The 20,974-nt window shown below is 43.5% G+C and overlaps 1 protein-coding gene across 2 annotated transcripts in view; it reads left to right on the top strand.

Annotated features, from left to right (window-relative positions):
- RRN3 (RRN3 homolog, RNA polymerase I transcription factor) overlaps positions 1–20,974 on the top strand; it is a 31,773-nt gene that overhangs the window by 7,684 nt on the left and 3,115 nt on the right. For both annotated transcript variants that reach the window (XM_019820926.3, XM_011290580.4), the window contains exons 4-17: positions 1,188–1,277; positions 1,389–1,518; positions 1,943–2,002; positions 2,579–2,642; positions 3,467–3,536; positions 7,362–7,460; positions 9,338–9,430; positions 10,713–10,851; positions 12,502–12,632; positions 14,260–14,390; positions 15,381–15,565; positions 17,674–17,782; positions 19,459–19,611; positions 20,570–20,657. In XM_019820926.3, coding sequence (XP_019676485.2) covers positions 1,188–1,277; positions 1,389–1,518; positions 1,943–2,002; positions 2,579–2,642; positions 3,467–3,536; positions 7,362–7,460; positions 9,338–9,430; positions 10,713–10,851; positions 12,502–12,632; positions 14,260–14,390; positions 15,381–15,565; positions 17,674–17,782; positions 19,459–19,611; positions 20,570–20,657 — 1,542 coding nt within the window. The remainder of the gene's footprint in view (positions 1–1,187; positions 1,278–1,388; positions 1,519–1,942; positions 2,003–2,578; positions 2,643–3,466; positions 3,537–7,361; positions 7,461–9,337; positions 9,431–10,712; positions 10,852–12,501; positions 12,633–14,259; positions 14,391–15,380; positions 15,566–17,673; positions 17,783–19,458; positions 19,612–20,569; positions 20,658–20,974) is intronic.

Raw genomic sequence — 20,974 nt, 5'->3', positions numbered from 1 at the left:
AGAGAGTGGGGGCAGGGTGCAAGTGAGCAAGGGGCAGAGAGAGAGAGAAAAAGAGAATCCTATGTGGTGCAAAGTGGGAGAGAGAGAAGCGGGGCTTACCCAAGGTAGGGCTCGAGTTCACCAGAAGTGGGGCTTGAGCTCACCTGATGCAGGGCTTAAACTCACAAACCATGAGATCATGACCTGAGCTAAAGTCCGATGCTTAACCCAGTGAACCACTCATGTGCCCTAAAGCTTTTTATTTTTATTTTTATTTATTATTTTAAGTAGGCTTTATGCCCAACATAGGGCTTGAACTCACAACGTTGAGATCAAGAGTTGCATGTTCTACCGACTGAGCTGGCCAGGTGTCCTTATAGTTGATATTTTATATTTATCTAACTGATAGCATATTTTATACATGGCTTGTTTTCTTTTTATTTAGAAGTTTTTCCCATGTCACTAAAAGTTATTATGAACAGGAATTTTATTGCCTGAAAAATATTTTATGACGTACTGGAGCCATCATTTTTATATAGCACATCTTTTTTTTAAGTTTATTACTTATTTTGAGAGAGAGCGTGTGCGCAGGTAGGGGAGGGGTAGAGAGAGAGGGAGAGAGAGAATCTCAAGCAGGCTCCATGCTGTCAGCACAGAGTCAACAGGAGACTCGATCCCACAAACCGTGAGATCATGACCTGAGCCAAAATCAAGAGCCAGACACTTATCTGACTGAGCCACAAATGCATCCCTGTGTTACTTTTTAAAATCAGAAAATGAGGGGCGCCTGGGTGGCGCAGTCGGTTAAGCGTCCGACTTCAGCCAGGTCACGATCTCGCGGTCCGTGAGTTCGAGCCCCGCGTCAGGCTCTGGGCTGATGGCTCAGGGCCTGGAGCCTGTTTCCGATTCTGTGTCTCCCTCTCTCTCTGCCCCTCCCCCGTTCATGCTCTGTCTCTCTCTGTCCCAAAAATAAATAAACGTTGAAAAAAAAATTAAAAAAAAAATAAATAAAATCAGAAAATGTAACGTTCTTTTGTTTGGATACAAATTAAGACATTTTCATTCCAGTTTTGGCTTTAGTGCAAGTTTGTGACTTTTTTCTCCTAATTTAAATACTATTTGTAGATGTCTGGTGCAAGGTAGGTATTACCTCCAGTTATTTTAGAGGATTTGTGATTTTGAAAGCGCTTTTCTTTGTTTGCCTTAAGGATGACCAAATCATTAACTGGCTGTTAGAATTCCGTTCTTCCATCATGTACTTGACTAAAGACTTTGAGCAGCTTATCAATATTTTATTGGTAAGTTTACCATTTATTTTACTGACTAGTATGTGATTTCAATACTCTGGAAACAGAATATGTTGTATTAGTAACATGTTTCTTTTATCTTTCTCTTCCTCCCACCTGTAGAGATTGCAGTGGTTAAACAGAAGTCAGACGGTGGTGGAGGAGTATTTGGCTTTTCTTGGTAATCTTGTATCAGCACAGACTGTCTTCCTTAGACCCTGTCTCAGCATGATTGTTTCTCATTTTGTACCTCGTAAGTGGTTCTTTGCTTTCTTTGATTGTTCATTTTTTAAGTACCCTATTACTAAAATACTTCTTGGAACACTGTGGGGATTGTGCCAACATGGAAAATTCTGAGCTGCATGTTAGCAGTTTTGGTGCATGTCTGTTCTCTATAATGATGTCTGTAGAAGCATCTGGATTTGTTGCTGTGTTTTTTTGTTTGTTTGTTTGTTTGTTTGTTTTATGGGTTGGAATTTACCTTAATGAGATTCTAATGGAATCTTAGAACTCAGAAATTTTAGCTTTAACTGTAAAGTTACTTGACTTTTTTTTTGGCTGTAAATTTAATTATTGTACTAAGTTTGCACAGTGGAAAAAATCACTTTCTTGTGTAGCTGTTGATTGTTTAGGTCAGTGACAAAAAGAATAACGTATTTTGTTTTTCCCTCACAAAGCACGAGTGGTCATTAAAGAAGGTGACGTAGATGTTTCGGATTCCGATGACGAAGATGATAGTAAGTATAAAGAAGATTAAAGCAAGGGACCTGCCTGTGTCTTAGAGAATGCGTGCTCAATGTTAAAACACTGGGTGAGGCCAGGAGCTGTTCTAATGGGTAGGCAGCAGCAAATGGCAACCTCTGATGGAATTTTTTTGTGACCTTCAGCAAGAACGTCTGATCAGCTGCCCTCAGTGCATTACTTATTTAACTAATCTACTTAGTCTGCAGTGATAGTTGGTGTTAGAGAAAAACCTTCCAAGTTAACATTTCGTTAGTAAATGATTCAGTTTTGGTTAGCGGGTGTTTTTAGCTTAAGATATGTAACTTTTGGGGACGCCTGGGTGGCTCAGTCGGTTGGGCATCCGACTCTTGGGTTTCGGCTCAGGTCATGATCTCATGGTTCATGAGTCTGAGCCCCACATCGGGCTCCACGCTGACAGTGCGGAGCCTGCTTGGGATTCTATCTCTCCCTCTCCCTCTGCCCGTCCCCTCCCCCCCCCCAAAGTAAATACATAAACTTAAAAAAAATTTTGTAACTTCTCAGGTTTCAGTTTTATTGTTATGCTCATACTCTTACTTTTCTACTTGTAGATCTTCCTGCCACTTTTGACACCTGTCACAGAGCCTTGCAAATAATAGCAAGATATGTCCCATCGTGAGTATCCTGTTAATTTTTTTTTGAATCATGGTCTTGAAGTCTCAAGAAAATGATAACCAATTAGTAGAAAATTACTATGTTCATAGCATCAAAGCTCAGGTTGTATGCTACATGTTTCTGTAGGCTTTGTCAACATCACATTCTACAAAAAAATGGCATTATAGTTCTCTTCGTTGTCTTTAGTTGTTTAAATTATTTAAGAATTAGTAACTTAATTAGTATTATTTAAATTATTTAAAACTTGTACGCAGACTCTCTTCCAAAGTTTGTATAGTGGTGGTTGAAATTCTGCTTTTATCTTCAACAGATACTATGTCCAAAAATTTTCAGTGAGCAATCCCCGTGTCATGCCATATAAATAAAAATTGCAATTCCAGTATTGTTCATTACATATTAATTTTTTAAAAATTACAGTTTTAAGAGAAGCTTAGGTTTCTTTTTGGGAGAGTGGACTTCAAGTTCCCTTTGTAAGTTTATTATTTACTAACTTAAAAGTTACCTAAGTTGATAATTTTTTCTTGTTTTTAAAGTAATACATGGACACGCAGTGGGAAACGTTTTAAGTTTTAAACTGAAACTCTATTGCTTTTGTAGAACTAAGAATCCCCCTTTAACTTGCTGTTGATACCAAAGTTGATGGAAGGTTATATTCCCCTAAGTTATCATAGGTTTTCTCTGAAGCCATGCATTTAGGTTCCAGTTACTTGAGATAGTTGATTACCATTTACCTTTTGCCTCCATATTTGCTCTTAGAACGGAAACGTTACCTTCCAAGAAAGCCCAGTTAACATGGATTGGTTGATTTCCTTTTGTTTTTTTAGGACACCGTGGTTTCTTATGCCAATATTGGTGGAAAAATTTCCATTTGTTCGAAAATCCGAGAGAACCTTGGTAAGAAATCTTTTCATGGGAGAAATAACGGAAAAGTTGTAAGTTACTTTTAGGTGATGTTATGTGTTTTTCTTACCAGTTGTCTTATACATTAAACGCAAGACTAAGAACCTGACTCAAATTCCTTTCTTAGGAACTGACTGTGGATCCCCAGTGCCTTTTTCCCTGACGCAAGTCAAGGGCAGAGTGTGTTTCAGAAATATCTGGATAGGCTTAATGATTATACAGATAACAATTACTAGAAGGTAATAGTTTATGTATTACCAGTTATAAACATGCCTTATTTGAACATAAAGGCAGAACTTTCTATGGATGAATTTTTAAGTTTTTGTGTAATATTTAGATGATCTGTGGTTTTCAGTAATGAATAGTGGTTTCCTTCTAAGCATAGCTTATTGTTTTCTAAATGAGGTATTATAAGGTATGCCTGGGTGGCTCAGTTGGTTAAATGTCTGACTTTTCATTTGTGGCTCAGGTCATGATCTTGTGGTCGAGATCGAGCCCTGAGTGGGGCTCCATGCTAAGCATGGAGCCTGCTTGAGATTTTCTTTCTCTCTCCCCTGCTCACATGTGCACGTGCACACATGCTCTCCCTGTCAAAGATAGTCTTCTAAGTATTAAATAAGGAGTTAATAAATTTTGCTAATGCTTGTGATAGTCACTTTCAAGTGGAATATTATAAACCTTGCATCTCTTACTAATATAGATAAATTCTCAACACAGTAGAAAACTGTGTTTAGCAGCATAAAAGGAGTATGCATTATGCCCACGTGAAATTTATCCTAGGAATTCATGGTTTATGTAATATTTATTAAGATCAGTTAATATAATGACCATGTCAATAGAACAGATGATAGCGACCACATGATCATCTCACCAGATGCAGAAAGGCATTTGACAGACACTAAAACCTTTTCATGACAAAAACAGAAGGGGACTGTTTCAGCCTGAGAAAGGGCACCTATGAAAAACTCACACGTAATATCCCACTCAATGGTGAACAATTGCAAGCTTTTCCATATGATGAGGAACAAAACAAGGATGTCTGCTTTTGCCCCTTTTTAAAAAAATTTTGCTTATTTATTTATTTACTTTTGTTTTTGAGAGAGAGAGAGAGAGAGAGAGAGACAGTGTGAGGGTGGGGGGAGGGGCAGAAAGAGAGAGGGAGAGAGAGAATCCTAAGCAGTCTCTGTGCTGGCAGCACAGAGCCCCGTGTGGGGCTCAAGCTCACGAAACCGTAAGATCATGACCTGAGCCAAAACCAAGAGTTGGACATTTGACTGACTGAGCCACCCAGGTGCCTCAAAGTTTAATTTTGAGAGAGAGTGAGAGCATGAGAGGGGGAGGGACAGAGAGGTAGGGGAGTGGGGTAGAGAGAGAGATAATATCCCAAGCATGCTCCACACCAGAGCCCAACTCGGGGCTTGAACCCATCAACTGTGGTATCATGACCTGAGCTGAAATCAAGAATCACATGCTCAACCGACAGAGCCACCCAGGAGCCCCTGTTTTTGCCATTTTTGTTCAGCGTGGACTGGAGGTTCTTCTAGCAAGGGGAGCTAGGCAAGAAAGGGAAAAGGCATCCAGATTGGAAAGAAGTAAAACTGTCTTTATTTGTGATGACATGATCTTAACATTTAGAAAAATCCTAAAGATTCCTCATGAGCACTATTAGAACTAAAGTGAGTTCAGCCTAGTTATAAAATGTAAGATCAACACACACAAGCCATTTGTCCAAAGCAGTTTAATGGGGAAAAGAATGATCTCTTCCACAAATGGTTGTGGGACAAGTGGAAATCTACATGCAAAGAATGGGGTAGAGCAGAGCCCCCTGCTCCCTCATAAACAGAATGAACGAAAGACCTAAATGTAAGCTAAAAGTAGCTCTCAGAAGAACACGTAGGTAAACATTTTTGTGACCTGAAATCAGGCAACAGTTTCTAGATAGGATGCCTGAAGCGCAAGCAGCCACAGAAAACCAGACAAGTTGGATTTGATTAAAATTAAACATTTGTGTTTCTTTCATTGGACGCCTTCAAGCAAGTGAAAATCAAACAGCGGGCTTGCAAATCACGTATTGTATCAAGGAGTATATCGAGAATATACGACGAACTGTTGGGGTGCCTGAGGGGCTCAGTCGGTTAAGTGTCTGGCTCTTGGTTCCGGCTCAGGTCATGATTTCTTGAATTGTGAGTTTGAGCCCAGAGTGGGGTTCTGCACTGACTGTGTAGAGTCTGCTTGGGATTCTCTCTTTCCATCTCTCTCTGCCCCTCCCTTACTGGTGTTTGCTCTTTCTCTGAAAATAAATAAACTTAAAATAGAATATATAAAGAATTCTTAGCATTTCAATAATAAAAAGGCAAATAACCCAATTTAAAAATGGGCAAAAGATCTGAATGGATATTTCTCCAGAATCCACGTACAAATGGTCAGTGAACATGTGAATCACTGGCTGTCAGGAAAACACAAGTCAAAACCTTTAGTAAAGAGATCTCATTTCATACCCGCTAGGATGGCAATACTCAGTGACAAGTCGTGGTGAGGATGGGGAGAAGTCAGAACCTTCACCACATTGCTGGTGCGGGTGTAGACAGTAGGTGGTAGAACTGCTTTGGAAAACCATCTTGGCAGTTGCTTAGAAAGGTTAAACATTGCCACGTGACCCATCATTTCCGCTGAGAAGTGCCTGTCCGAGAGGAAAGATACCATGTGTCTACACAGCTTTACGTGAATATTCAAAAGCAGCATTATTCATCATAGCCAAAATACAGAAATAAGCAAATGTTTATGGGCTGATGAATAAACAAGTGTTGTATTATGTCCATACAGTGGAATATTATTTGGCACTAAAACGGAGTGGTTTACTTGCTACAAAATGAGTGAACCTTGAAGGCATGCTAAAACACCACTTAGTATAAGATTCTACTGATGTGAAATATCTAGAATATAGGCAAATCCATAGAAAGTAGACTAGTGGTTACTTAGGGCTGGGGGGAGGTACATGACTAAAAGATACAGTGTTGGGGCGCCTGGGTGGCTCAGTCAATTAAGCAGCTGACCTTAGCTCAGGTCATGATCTCATGGTTCATAAGTTCAAGCCCCTGTCTACTGTCAGCACAGAATGCTCTTCAGATCCTCTGTCCCCCTCCCTCTCTGCCCTTCCCCCTGCACGTGTGCTTGCTCACTTTTTCCTTCTCACAAATAAATACACGTTAGACAAAAGATACAGTGTTCCTTTTTAGGGTGATGAGAATGTTCTAAAATTGATTATGGGGACAGTTACACAAGTGAATATGCTAAAAAGTGTTGAATTGTACATTTTAAATGGATGATTTGTGTATGAATTTTATCTCAAACTTTTCTAAAGAAAACACTTGTAGAAGTGTACAGATCACAAATTTAATTCACTGGGGGTGATTAGATTAATTATACTGAACATTGTATAGATAAACAGTATAGTTTCTGTGTTGCTGGATAGTCTATTTTTTTTCTGTTTAATTGAAACTGAAGGTTGTGGGGTAGCTGGGTAGCTCAGTTAGTAAAATGCCCGGCTCTTGGTTTTGGCTCAGGTCATGATCTCGTGGTTTGTGGGTTCAAACCCCATGTCAGTCTGTGCTGATTTCATGGAGCCTGCTTGGGATTCTCTCTCTTTCTCCCTCTCTCTCCCCCCCCCACCCCCCCGCCCCTCCCCTGCTTATGTTCTGTCTCTCTCTCAAAATAAATAAACTTAAAAAAAGAAACTAAAGATCATGTAATTGATGTTTTGCTTACCTAATTATGAAACATTTATTCTCTGTTGAAATGTTTTGTCTTTTTATGTTTTAGGAATGTTATGTTCATAACTTGCTAAGGATTAGTGTATATTTTCCAACCTTGAGGCATGAAATTCTAGAGCTTGTGATTGAAAAGTTACTCAAGTTGGACGTAAGTATCTGGTAATCTGTTTTTCTCCTTGATTTGCATTTGTTAAATATATATAGTAGTACGTGAAGCAATAGTAGCAGCAATGGGGAAGAATCCACATTTCCATCTTTGATTCATTTCTTTGAATGTTTCTTCAACTTGATGGATGTGCTGGTGGTTGTAGACAGTTGCATCTCGTGGTTGGGGAACGAGGCATTAATCAGATGGTCATGCACACGTGAAAGTACAGTCGTGGGGCAGCTGGGTGGCTCAGTCGGTTAAGCGTCCAACTTCGGCTCAGGTCATGATCTCAAGGTTTGTGAGTTTGAGCCCCACGTCGGGTTCTGTGCTGACAGCTCAGAGCCTGGAGCCTGCTTCGGATTTTGTGTCTCCCTCTGTCTCTGCCCCTCCTCTGCTCGTGCTCTGTCTCTGTCTCTCATAAATAAACGTTAAAAAACAAAAAAGTAGTTGCGGGAAATGCTGTAAGTGGAATACATGCATCGTTATGTGCTGGAGATCCTGATGTAAGTGAGGGGATCAGGAAGGCATTCCTAAGGAAGTGATGTTGAATTCTTCACACGCTTTTTTAAAAAGGCCAGCAGTGGAGTGCAGAGGGAATAAGTGACAGTGGTGGGTTCTAGTGGCATCGGGGAGGAAAGGCGAGAACTGGTCCTGGAGACTGGACCGGAAGTCGAGGGTAAGAGAAAGGTAGCTCTCTGTGGAATAGAGTGTGGCGTGGCCGTTAGTGGTAAGGAGGATGGTCAGGAGGAGGTCGGAAGAGGAAGAGTTCCATATTTGGGTGGATCGGGGTGCGGTTGCGGAGCCAGGGGGAGATTACTCAGCAAGCAGTGGTGGCTGCAGGTAGGGGACTGAGAGCAAACCTGTGCGGTGATGCTGTTTAGGACAGGAGAGAGGGAGTGTGATCGGAAGTGGGCGGGAAACCGGGTACGGATACCCAGGGAGGATCTGGAAGCAGGCAGGGTTCACTCAGTAGGGTGAGCTGTGGTTGATATTTTTAAGTAAGGAGGATGAGCAAAACAAAAGTCCTTGGATTTGGTGATGAGGAGGTAGTCTGCTGCCGTGTCGCCGGAGGGGGCAGCTGCGTTTCAGGGGAAAGTGTGGATGGTTGGCAAGTGGGGCTGTCGGAGGCCTCGGTTGAGGGTGTGAGGAACGGATGAGCGGGGCCGAGGGGAGACTTTAGGGTTGGGGAGACTGGAGGTTTGTGGCTGAGGAGCCGTGAGTGATGGAGGAGAGAGAAGTACTGTGGGGAGAACGAGGCCGCAACGGGGCAGGTCTGGGAGGGGCCGGAGGGTGGGTGGGCCGGTGCACTGCTTCCCGGGAGGTCTGCCTGTCTGGCCAACCACATACGTAATCTGTAAAGTCTTCCTTCCTCTCGTACGTACTAACGGAACATTTTAGAGTACATTTAGAAAGGGGGTCCTGTATGATAGTAAAAAAAAGGCAGGACTTGAATGGTGTGTTAAACTAGGTATCTGAAGGGGCATATACCAAGATGAATATTCAGTCATTCAAATTTAACTCGTGTTTTTTATTTTCCTGCTCAGTTGATTGATGAGACGCTTTTATGTACGACACGTACGTGAATTGTGCGTAGTAAGAGTCGGAATGAATGTTGAATTTGTTGAAGTTGATTTAGACCACACAACAGTTCCTAATAATTTTGTAGAATTATGTAGTGAAGGGGGTTTGATTTGTAGTCTTGGAAATTACTTCGGGGCCCAGGCCAGTGCATGGGTTTGCACCATACTTGTATATTGAGTCACAGTGCTGGGAAGGGTGCTCAGGTGGACCCTTGAAAGTGTGTAAATCAGGTGGGTTTCCACTTCCCAGGTACTTTGAATGATTTTATTCTTTTCCACCCCTTTGCTTTAACGTAGGTGAACGCATCCCGGCAAGATATTGAGGATGCCGAAGAAGTAGCTGCTCAGACTGGCGGTGGGACAGATGCCCCAGAAGGACTCTTCAGCATGGTCAGTGCTTCCTAACGAAAGCACGTGTGTGCAGGTCTTAATTCCAGGGGGCGGGAGGCAATGGCTAATGCCTCCTCTTCTTCAAGGCTTTAGGTTAAAACAGTAGTTCACAGTTCAGCAAACTTGAAAAATGATTCTTTATTTATTTTTTTTTTTTGAGGGAGAGAGAGTGCAAGTTGGGGAGGGGCAGAGAGAGGGAGAGAGAGAATCCAAAGCAGGCTCCACACTCAGTGCAGAGCCTGACATGGGGGCTCAATCTCACGAACTGTGAGATCATGACCTGAGCCGAGATTAAGAGTTGGACGCTTAACCGACGGAGCCACACAGGCGTCCCAACAGTGATTCTTGAATGAGTAGCTGTTACCATGTTGCGTACTGCCCAGGAGAGTTCGTTTCTTTCCATGGCTGTGAATTTGGGTGTGGTGAAGTATATTTCATTTTTATTCTTAACTTTTGTTCTTTCTGCTTTTTTTTTTGTTTTTGCAAAGCACGTGTGTTTTCAAGGGAGTGGTAAATAGAAAAGTCCCAGTGTGATTTCTTTATTTTATAAGTCTGTGCCTTAATGCAGTACCTCTCTGCCTGGGGCAGGGTTCACCGGAGGAGAGCCTGAGCGGGGGTGGGAGGGTGGAATTTAGGGACAAAGGGCAGGAGAAGGGACTACAAGGGAGAGTTCCAGCTATAGCATGATGACCCCAGGTCGCAGGAACTCTGGAGCGGGAATGGCACCATAGACTTGATTCCAGCTTGAAAGCAGGGAGATGGCCTCCTGTGACCTGTTGTCAGCCGGTCATTCTGGACAGGGAGGGCAGGAGAGAGTGCGAGGGTGGTCCTCTGGAGAGGCTGTTGGCCACCAGTGCTCACAGCAGCTGGGGCAGGGGTGCCCTGTTCTGGGAGAGGAGCCCTGGGCACCAGCAGTGCCCAGCACAGTGCGTTCCAGGTGCTCGGGGAAAGCTGCAGTGTTGGCACGGCCTTGGTTTGGGTGGGTCTTCGAGATGCGAGTCAGGCAGACTCTGAATCTGCTTCTAGTTTGAGTTCCTTGCTTGAGTGGTTCTGAGTCGTACTTCTGGCGGGGAGCTCCTGCCGAGAGGGGACCTATGTCTTTGCTTTACCTTTTTGGGGCTCTTGGCTGGTGTGTGACTCTTGATTTTGGGGTCGTGAGTTCGAGCCCCACGTTGAATGTAGCGATTACTTAAATAAATACAACTTAAAAAAGGGAAATGATCCTCTCTGAGAACTGTTTTTATTACAGTTTCTAATGTCAGTTTTTCCTTCGTCTTCAAAGGATGAGGACGAAGACCCTGGCGGTGAAACAAAGGCTGACGCACAAAGGCCCGATCGTATGGTGCATCCTGTAGCCGAGCGCCTGGACATCCTGCTGTCTTTGCTTCTGTCCTACATTAAGGACGTCTGCCATGTAGACGGTAACGACGTGCAGTAGTCATAGTAGCTCCTGTGGAACCTGGCAGCGATAGACATCCTGTAAAAATTAGTGTTTTGAGGAGGACGCAAAGAGGGTTTAGAGAGATTAAGTTACCTGCCAGTGTGCCCTAGCCTGAAAGTGGTGGGACTGGATTCAGGCTCGGCTGTGTTTCTCTTCGAAGCCGGCTGATCCTTTCAGTGACTGTCGCAGTCAAGGGTTAGAGTATGGAGTCTGCTCAGTGTTGGGTGGAGATCGGGTCACACTCGAGCTGTTGAAGACACCTAAGGGCGTAGTCCATGTTGGCGCATGGTGCTGCTTAGTGTCGCGCGTTAGTTTGGAGACCTTGTGCCGTGTTGGGCCACGTGTCGGTGCTGTAGTGAACCAGTTGGTGCGCTTCTTGCTCTTCTAGAACTTTTCGTTTAGAGGCTTTGCCATCAAAACAGGATTCTTCCATTCACGTGAAGATTCAAGAATGATTCCCAGAATGAATCTGAGTTGACTGTGTTATTTCTTTAATCTTTTGTTGTAAAGGTAATGCAGTTGAGAGAAAATTTGGAAAGGATTAAAGGAAAGGATTTAAAAAGGCAATTTAGTTTTGTTTTTTTTTTTAAGTTTTTATTTTTAAAGTTTATTTTGAGAGCGAGACCGTGCACACACGAGTCGGGGACGGGCAGAGAGGGAAAGAGAGAATCCCGAGCAGCCTCCGTGCCTTCAGCGTGGAGTGAGATGTGGGGCTCAAACCCACGAACTGTGACATCATGACCTGAGTTGAAATCCAGAGTCAGATGCCCACCTAGATGTCCCCAAAAAGAAAACTTAAATGTTTGCATCTGTCCTATTCAGAGAACCATTATTAACATGGTTGGTTTGTTTTTTTCTGTTAACTTGTGTGTATTCAGGAGTGTGTTTTTCAGTGGATTTGGGGGTCATGCTATACGCATTGTTTCATAATCTGCCCTTTTCACCTGTTGTGCATTGTCTGAGGCCATTCACTGTTCTTCTAGGTTGCTGTTGATTGTATGGATTTAACTGGTATCATTCCACGCCCCCCCACCCCCCCCCTTTGCCATTATGAAAGTGTAATGGACATTCTTGTATATATGTGTCCAGTTACCTGTTGGGTAAGTTCCTAGCAGTAGAATTAGGGGATCAAAGGGCTCCTGTCACATAAATAGTAAAATTGCCTTTTAGAAGGGCTTCATGTTGGGGCGCCTGCCTGGTTCAGTCAGTCTGACTCTTGGTTTTGGCTCAGGTCTTGGTCTCACAGTTCATAAGTTCGAGTCCCGCATTGGGCTCTGTGCTGACGGTACGGAACCTGCTTGGGATCCTCTTTCCTCCCCTTTCTGTCCCCTGTCCCCGCTTGCACATGCTCTCTTTCTCTCTCAAAATACGTAAATAGAACATTTTAAAAAAGGGGGCCTTCATATTTAGGGCATCACAGTAGCGTGTGAGATGAGGTTCTGCTTCATTGTCACTGCTGGATTATTACAGTTAAAAAGGAAAATCTGTGCAAGATAAAAATGGCATTTTGTTATAATCATAGCTTAATGGGTGACGTTCCTTAATGGTATTTTATTTTTAAAAATTTTGGGAAATGAAAGTGGTAGCTTAAAAAAAAGTGTGAAGCTGAAATGGCAAATTTTCTCTCTAGGTAAGGTAGATAACAACAAAACAAAGGATTTATATCGAGATCTGATAACCATCTTTGACAAACTCCTGTTGCCCACTCACGCCTCCTGCCATGTACAGTTTTTCATGTTTTACCTCTGCAGCTTTAAATTGGTGAGTACTGGGGCACCATTAGCTCAGCTTAGTTTATTCTTGCCCATGATTTCCCCTTAAAAACTGGGGTGGAGGGGTAGGGAGGAGAGACACGAAGTATTTCTTTTCCTTGAGCTCACTTTACCAGTGCCCTTCATAAAATAGCTTGTTCTTTTTTAACATGTGGAAAGAGCCGGAAAGAACAGAGGGCATTGCTGGCTGCTGCCAGCCAGCACCAGCCGGCTCAGCTCTGCCAAGTGCTCTGAAAGGGCCATTCTGCATTTGCTCCACTAGGCGGTGTCCTTCCCCTTAATTGGAGCCTCTGCTATTAAAATCCTCTGGGATATTTAACTGTTGTGTTTTCTCAGTTGATCCTAACTAGCCCCAAACAACTTCTAAACCCAGAATTTTAAATCTTCAGGCTTTGGCTTTTTGTTTTGGAAAAAAGTGAAAATACAGAAGATTCTTTCCTTACAATTCTTTTGTAGCTTCCTAGAACAGTCAGGAGAGTACTGGGCATGGGTAAGAAGGTTAAATTCATTTTGCCCCAAAGTATGTGTTAATAACTTTTGAAAAGAGCTATTTGGGGGGTGTCTGGGTGGCTCAGTCAGTTAAACGTCTGACCTTTGATTTTGGCTCAGGCCATGATCTCATGGTTCATGAGTCCAAGCCCCATGTCGGGCTCCGCGCCGTCAGGGTGGAGCTTCGGATTCTCTCTGTCTGCCTCACCCCTGCGCATGTGTGCGCACTCGCGCGTGCTCTCTCTCTCTCTCATTCTCTCTCTCTCCCTCTCCCTGCCTCTCCTTCCCTCTCCCCCTGTAAATAAATAAATAAATAAGTAAATATTTAAAAATAGAAAAGTGCTGTTTGGAAGAAGTTGGTGATTGTGTCCTTTGTTAAAAAGAAGCTTAATTAGTCTTTTTTCTGTGATTAGCATAATCAGTCAAACACTGAACTTTGATCTGTGTTTCTGTTTCTGGCTAAGTTCATTATGTTCAGTCAGAGACTGGGAGAATACTTTACACTCTGGAACGTACTGCCACACGGCTCCCACATGAGTGGGGATTATTGCTGGTTTCTGTTTCTGGCTGACCATCCGAGTCACTTGTGGAGCTTTTAGAACAGGTGGACTCCAGAGCCCTGTCACTGAGACTGTGAAGTGTGGAGAGTTGAGTTTGATGTTCAGCACCTTTTGGGATCTTGTTTAATGCTGGGGAACATTGTTTTTAATAGTATTATCTCCAAGTATTGCACAAATATGAATGATGATAACTGCATATATTATTTAGCTGGCAGTGTGAGATACTAGCACTTTCTTCTACTGGTGAGTTAAAAATCTTAGGATTACGGGGCGCCTGGGTGGCGCAGTCAGTTAAGCGTCCGACTTCAGCCAGGTCACGATCTCGCGGTCCGTGAGTTCGAGCCCCGTGTCGGGCTCTGGGCTGATGGCTCGGAGCCTGGAGCCTGTTTCGGATTCTGTGTCTCCCTTTCTCTCTGCCCCTCCCCCCGTTCATGCTCTGTCTCTCTCTGTCCCATAAATAAATAAAAAACGTTGAAAAAAAAATTAAAAAAAAAAATCTTAGGATTCCAATAGCCAGAATTTCTTAAACATCAAAAAAGTTTAGAGCAATACCTTCTATTTTTATAGGGATTTGCAGAAGCATTTTTGGAGCATCTCTGGAAAAAATTGCAGGATCCAAATAATCCTGCCATCATCAGGCAAGCTGCTGGAAATTATATTGGAAGCTTTTTGGCAAGAGCTAAATTTATTCCTCTTATGTAAGTAACCTAATTTTCAAGTGTTTTTTCATGCCATGCTTTAAAAAGATTATAACATTGTCTTAAATCAGAGAAACCCCTGCCTCATGTTTTTTTTTTCTTCTGGTCTGACTTTCAAGTGAGAAAATCTGTTTCTCCACGCTATGCAAGATGTTTACATTTCCAAAAGGCAGTTTCAGAATAAAATGTCTCCTTTAGATACAAAACCTCATATGGAAAGCTTTTGTCATTTGTTTTGCGTGGTTACGCTTGAACACGAAGATCCATCTGTCTTCATGAATGTTGTACAGTGTTGTATACTGTTTTAATTCTTTTTATAGGTTTGTCATTTTTCATTTGCATTCTGAATCAATTGTATCTGTTAAAGCTGAAGAAAAAAGTCTTTTAAAGGTAATAGAAATATCTATTTAGGAGGCCAGCTCTAGGCCTGCTTCTTCCAGTGATCCATGAAGATGTCTTTGGGCGAGGATGCTATTAAAAAAACGCGTCTCCCAAAACTAAAAGCCATCTGTCCCTCTGTCCTAAATTGTAGGCCATAGAACTTTATCAGAACCTTGTAAGGAGAACCCTGTAGGGAATGGTGGAGTCAGCCAGGCCATCTTTCCCTTGTAAGACGTTGGTAAACGTGGCTTATTCCTCGGCCATATTGTCCTGAGAGGGCAGGTGGCCGTCAGAGAAGTCCTTCGGAGTTGATGAGGAGAAACGGTTGTCCATCCCTTGGGACCTCAGGCATCCTTGGGGGCCTGCCTCTCATTCCTCAAAGGTCCGTGCACTCTGCCTTGTAATTGAAAAGCTGCCTTCCTGCTCGCCCGTCCTTTTCCTTCCCCTCTGTGCCCCTGGGGAACAGATCAAGAGGCCTATAGATTGACTTCTCTTAGTTTGTGGTGAGAGCCAGTTGTGTGCTGTTTTGTAAGTCACTCGTGTGTTTTTATGTCACTCTTGTGTTTTTATGAAACAAGTGAAGTTGACTCGAATTTTTCTTTTCTCTAGTACTGTAAAATCATGCCTAGATCTTTTGGTTAACTGGCTGCACATGTACCTTAATAACCAGGATTCGGGAACAAAGGCCTTTTGTGACGTTGCTCTCCATGGACCATTTTATTCAGCCTGCCAAGCTGTGTTCTACACTTTTGTTTTTAGACACAAGCAGCTTTTAAGTGGAAACCTCAAAGAAGGTCAGTGACGTGGGATTGATGGATGTGAACTGGCTTTTCCTTGACTGCTAGTCGCCCTTTAGGATGGAGGGTTTGATGAAAACAGTGGAGTCAGAATGCACTCAGACTTGTACCCATAATTTCAAGCAGCCCTTAGGGGCCCCTAAAGCCCTTCAAGCGCCCTCCTTAACAGTGGATGGGTTTGCGTGTGCACCCGTGTTTTTAGAGTGATTGTGACCCGCCAAGGGGCTCTTCTTCAGAGGTGATGCCTGGAGCAGTGCTTCCTGCCTGTCACTTTGATTGGCAGCGAAGGGCGGGCGTCCCGGGGGACCTAGGCACACGCAGGATTTTGTTTGGCAGGGTTAGAAGTGAAAACCAGATGAGTAGGAATCTGAAGCTTGTGGTCGTAACGGTTATGCTGCTTTATCTAAGGACTTCAGCCTTAATCTTCCAGGTTGCACTCTTGCTAATTTCTCAGAGTCGTGGAGAGTTTAAATCTGCCCGATGAAGCTTGTATATTAGGTTAGTGTAACAAGAACAACGCCAGTGAAGTGAGTTTAAATGTGTTTGTTTATTTGCGTGAAAAATTCAAATGGATGAATAGGCCGTTTTCTCTAAACCAGATTTTCTCAATCTCTGACATTTGGGGCTGGATAACCCTTTGCTGTAGGGGCTACGTCCTTTGTAGGAAGCTTAGCATCCCCTCCTTGCTCTGTTGTGACAGCTAAAACCCTCCAGAACCTGCCACGTGTCCTCTTGGGGGCATAGCTGCTTTGAGTTGAGAACCACAGCTCTAAACTGACACTTGTGTGTGTTGCATTGTATGGATTTACTCATATCCTGTCACTTTTGAAAAGATGTGGGGGTTAAAATTAGTTGTATAAACCAGGAGTAGGATAAGGGTTTTAAGTATTGTCTTTTTTTTTTTTCTTTTATGTATAAATAAATGGTAAGAGTCTTGGTAAAGAGGATGTATTTCTTGTAAGCCATGACATTGTCCCATTTTTAGTCATTTTTATCAAAATACACATCACAGATGGGGAGAGCCTGACTGGCTCAGCTGGAAGAACATGCAACTCTTGATCTCAGGGTCGTGAATTTGAGTCCTGTGCTGGGTGTAGATGTCATTTAAATAAAGAAACCTTAAAAACAAACCATCCAAGAATCTCCTAAAAATATATACTTAAGTACAAGTGGGTTTGCTTGCCTTTTGAAATCAGTATGGTGTCTTTCTCTTACTGACATAGGAGAGAATTAATAGTTCCTAGTTCCCAGAGGGCGGTATCTCATTCTTACTCTACCTCCCTGGCTTCCTTGTAAAAAACCCAGCGCAGCACCTGAAGTACGAGCAGCTGTCCCCCCTTGGGTGGGACGCTCCACTGCACTGATGCTTTCAGCCGCGCGGGTCCTGCTGTCCGCTGGCTGTTGTCAGATCGGCATGTGTGTCTGTCTGGGGATGGCAGGAGGGAGGAGTTTCAGGTGGTTCGGTCCTGAACCTCTCAGGACGGAGCCTCCTTTTGTTACCTCCAGTTTGTAGCAATTTCACGATTAACTGAAATCAGATCACAGTGTTTTTTTCTCTGTAAACTCAACGTGTGCTGAGCTTATGCGTATCTGAATCCCAAATTGTCATGTAAGTTAATAGCCCACTAGGGATGTGTGATTACCTCCTGGGTTTTTGAAAGAATACCCTGTTTTCTTTAGACGAGGTGACCTAGTCCTAAGCAAGCGTGGTGACCTTCTCTTAGGCTCTTTGTTGTATGACCATATGGACCTGTATTTAAAGCATTTCTGCAAGTAGCTCTGTGAAAAATTAAAAAAAAATTTTTTTTAATGTTTATTTATTTTTGAGAGAGCAAGACAGAGCACGAGTGTGGAAGGGACAGAGAGAGAGAGGGAGGCACAGAATCTGAAACAGCTCTGCTGAGCTGTCAGCAGAGACCCCGATGCGAGGCTTGAACTCGGAAACGGCGAGATCACGATCTGACCTGAAGTCGGTCGCTTAACCGACTGAGCCACCCAGATGCCCCTCGTGAGAAGTTTTTTTAAAGTGTGAAATCTGTTCTGCTTAAAGATACTTGGGCTGTTATGTTTGTACTTTTTAAAAATGTTTTGTTTTTTAATCAAAGGTTTGACATACCTTCAGAGTCTAAATTTTGAACGTATAGTGATGAGTCAGCTAAATCCCCTGAAGATTTGTCTGCCTTCGGTAGTTAACTTTTTTGCTGCAATCACAAGGTAAGTTATTAATACTTTATTAGTGGGAATTATTTAAAAACAACTTTATATTAATACTTTAAAGTTCCATTAAGTTTCTGTGAAATTATTCAGTCAAATTAATGACCATCAAACACGTAAAAGCCAGTAATGCAGTACTTACAGGGAACGCTGCAGTTAGGATTTTGTTCTTACTTTGGTGGTAATGGAAATTGCTCCTGCTTTTGTTCAAAGACCGTAACTCAGCAGAAGCCTCGGCACTTTGAAACGAGTGAGGCAGCCAGTAAGCCGAGAGTTACAGACCAAAGATGTTTATTAGAGTAAGGAAAATAGACTGGACGCGAGAGGGATGTGCCACAGTAGGAGACGGGCTGGTGCAGGACTGTTCTGTCGGGCCTGGGGCTCCGGCTCGCGCACGCTCGGAAGCCCTTCACATGGAGCTCGCTGCGTCCTCACAGTCCCGGGACTGATGTGGTAAGGCCCTGTTTAAGAACAGGGAGGTGGAGGCCCGGAGAGCGGGAATGACCCGCGAGACACAGTGGCTCGACTGTGTCAGAGCCAACATTCGAGTGCGGGCAGCCTGGCCCTCCCCGAGTTAGTCTGCTTGGCGCGCACAGCGAGTTGGCGACGGGATACTCAGGGTAGGGTCAGAGCTTAAAATCTTCAACGCACAAGAGTCTGTTCTATTAGGCAAAGATTCCACCCCTTGGTCCCCTTTAGACCGCTTGCTGCTCTTACTCGGTAACCTTAATTTTCATTTGCTGGCCGTCAAGTTCAAGGTACCGTGTCTCTCCTGAGATCTCAGAAATGGTAACAGAGTCAAGGAAAGGAATAAACAACAAGCAAGAGCATTCGGCAGGTGAAGGGTCCCAGCACACTGCAGGAAGATGGGAAGCAGCAGACTTGAGTGAAGCGGGGCAGGTGGCCGAGAACATTCCTGGGCTGGGACTAGAGGGCTTGGGTTGGCAAGTGGACTGTCCAGCAGGCTGTCGGCGTGGGGTGGGGCTTGCTCGGGGTGAGATGTGAGGTCTAGAGCTAAGAGCAAGAGGTGGAATTCTTGTGTCGTTCTGTGCCCATTGCTTTCGCTTAGTGGTTTTGAGATACACATTGACCCGTACAATTGCATTTGGATTTTAATTGCTGTGTAATGTTCCATTAATTTTTTTTTTAGTTGATCCTTTGTTGGGGTTTAAGTTGTTAGTTTTTTCAGAATTGGGAACAGCAGCTTAGGGGCGACGTTGTAGGTAAACCAGTACAGTTCTCATGGCTTCAGTAGCCAGGTCTCTCTCTCAGCAGCCGCTATCCTGTCCGTAAATCCTGAACCCCTTTATTCTCTTACAAACGGCAAAAAGAGACCACTTCTGTAATTTTGCAGACTCTAAGAGTCCCACCGCGAACGCATTCATGTTTAGTGAGTCATGCCTGTTAATAATCTCAGCCCGCTCTATCCTTGTCAAGGTGATAGCCACACTTTTCTTTCTCCTTATTATTAACACGCTTCTAAGTAGTAGACCCGGAAAGCTGTACCCTAAAAGCATTGCTTTCTGTTTTGTGTTGTCTTTTCTTGCACTTAATACGTTTGACAGTATCCGCGTGGTTAGAACAGGTGTCGCACACAACAGGCACGTCCGTGCAGTCATTCCACCATCCACCGTGTTAACGCCGCCCGTCTGTGTTTTGGTTTTGTGGTTCTGCAGTAAATACCAGCTGGTCTTCTGCTACACGATCATTGAGAGGAACAATCGCCAGATGCTCCCAGTTATTAGAAGTACAGCCGGAGGGGACTCCGTGCGAACCTGCACGAACCCACTCGACACCTTCTTCCCCTTCGATCCTTGTGTGCTTAAGAGGTGGGTGCTCTTAGTCCCCCTGTCGGTGGTGAATTTACGTGTGGTGTCTATTGGCTTTTCCCACAAGTGGGGTTTCCTGGTCATCGAGTGGCCATTCGTGTCTGTGTATCGGCAACTCACGGTCTCCAGGCACGTGTTTCACGGACCCCGAGTAGGGAATACCCGTTAGACGCTGCGGCCTGCTCTGAGCACACTGGGCGGGGCCGATCTTTAGCTCAGGAAGAAGCCTGGATTGACACCAAAGGTCTTGTGATTTATTTTTTGTTTTTCTTTAAACCTGTTGGTTTAAACATAAAAGGGGATGGGGATAGAAGAGCCTGGATGGGGAGGATGCTGCCCTTTCGTGGTTCATAATGTTCTGCCTAGCGACTTGTTCTTTCCTCTGGAGACCACATTCCACACTGTTGGAAAGGTCATCAACAGCCATGTAATTTATCTGGATGGGTAATTCAGAAAACCCACCGAGCCAGTCTTAACTTTGCACTTGTATAAGGAAGGAGGACTTTCGCTTACGGTACAGTTTCTAACTAGCAACACGATTCAGGGTCATCTGGTCCCTCGAGTCTTGGTTGACTGAAAACCAGGTGGGTCTTTTTTCCCAGACTAATTTTTAGTAGATTTACTGTAGGGATATACAAAAAATGAAGTTTCAGAGGAATATCACTTTGTTTTCATTTGGACATATTCTAACTCATTGTCAGGCTTTGCATAGTTGAGGAATAATTTCACTTGACGATAAAAAGATGAGACATTCGTTTAATACTCCATCTAAGGGGGGGAAGTCTTACCAAGAAGGAGCCACATCATTTACAGTACTGACATGCAGGATTTTGACACAGTGATTATTTGAACCACAGTTTTTATTTTGGGTAGTGGATCCTGTGAGAGAAGGGCTCTAGACATGTCTGACTGTCGAGCAGCATTGAACTTGATTTTGAGATGTGATCTCTGTCGACAGGTCGAAGAAATTCATTGATCCTATATATCAGATCTGGGAAAACATGAGTGCAGAGGAGCTTCAAGAGTTTACGAAACCTGTCAGAAAGGTACGCTTGTGACTTGGCACCCCGGCTGGGAGTGTCCTTGGTGGACACGGATGACAGTCACGTAGTAATTAGCAGTGTCACACTTAAAGACTGCATTTTGTTCCTTTTGCTTTTACAAAATTCCAAGCTCACAGTACGTTCTTATGAAAAGGGTTTTTGTTTTTTTGATGAATTGTTTAAACTAGATACTTTGCAGGGTACCTGGGTGGCTCAGCCAATTAAGTGTCCAGCTTTTGTTTGTTTGTTTGTTTGTTTGTTTGTTTTGAGAGAAAGACAAGGCACACACAAGTGGGGAAGAGGCACAGAGAGAGGAGAGA

The sequence above is a fragment of the Felis catus genome, chromosome E3 (genome assembly GCF_018350175.1).
Source record: "Felis catus isolate Fca126 chromosome E3, F.catus_Fca126_mat1.0, whole genome shotgun sequence".
NCBI classification, from domain to species: domain Eukaryota; kingdom Metazoa; phylum Chordata; class Mammalia; order Carnivora; family Felidae; genus Felis; species Felis catus.
The sequence above is the reverse complement of the archived record's forward strand: the minus strand, read 5'-3'. Positions and strand labels throughout refer to the sequence as shown.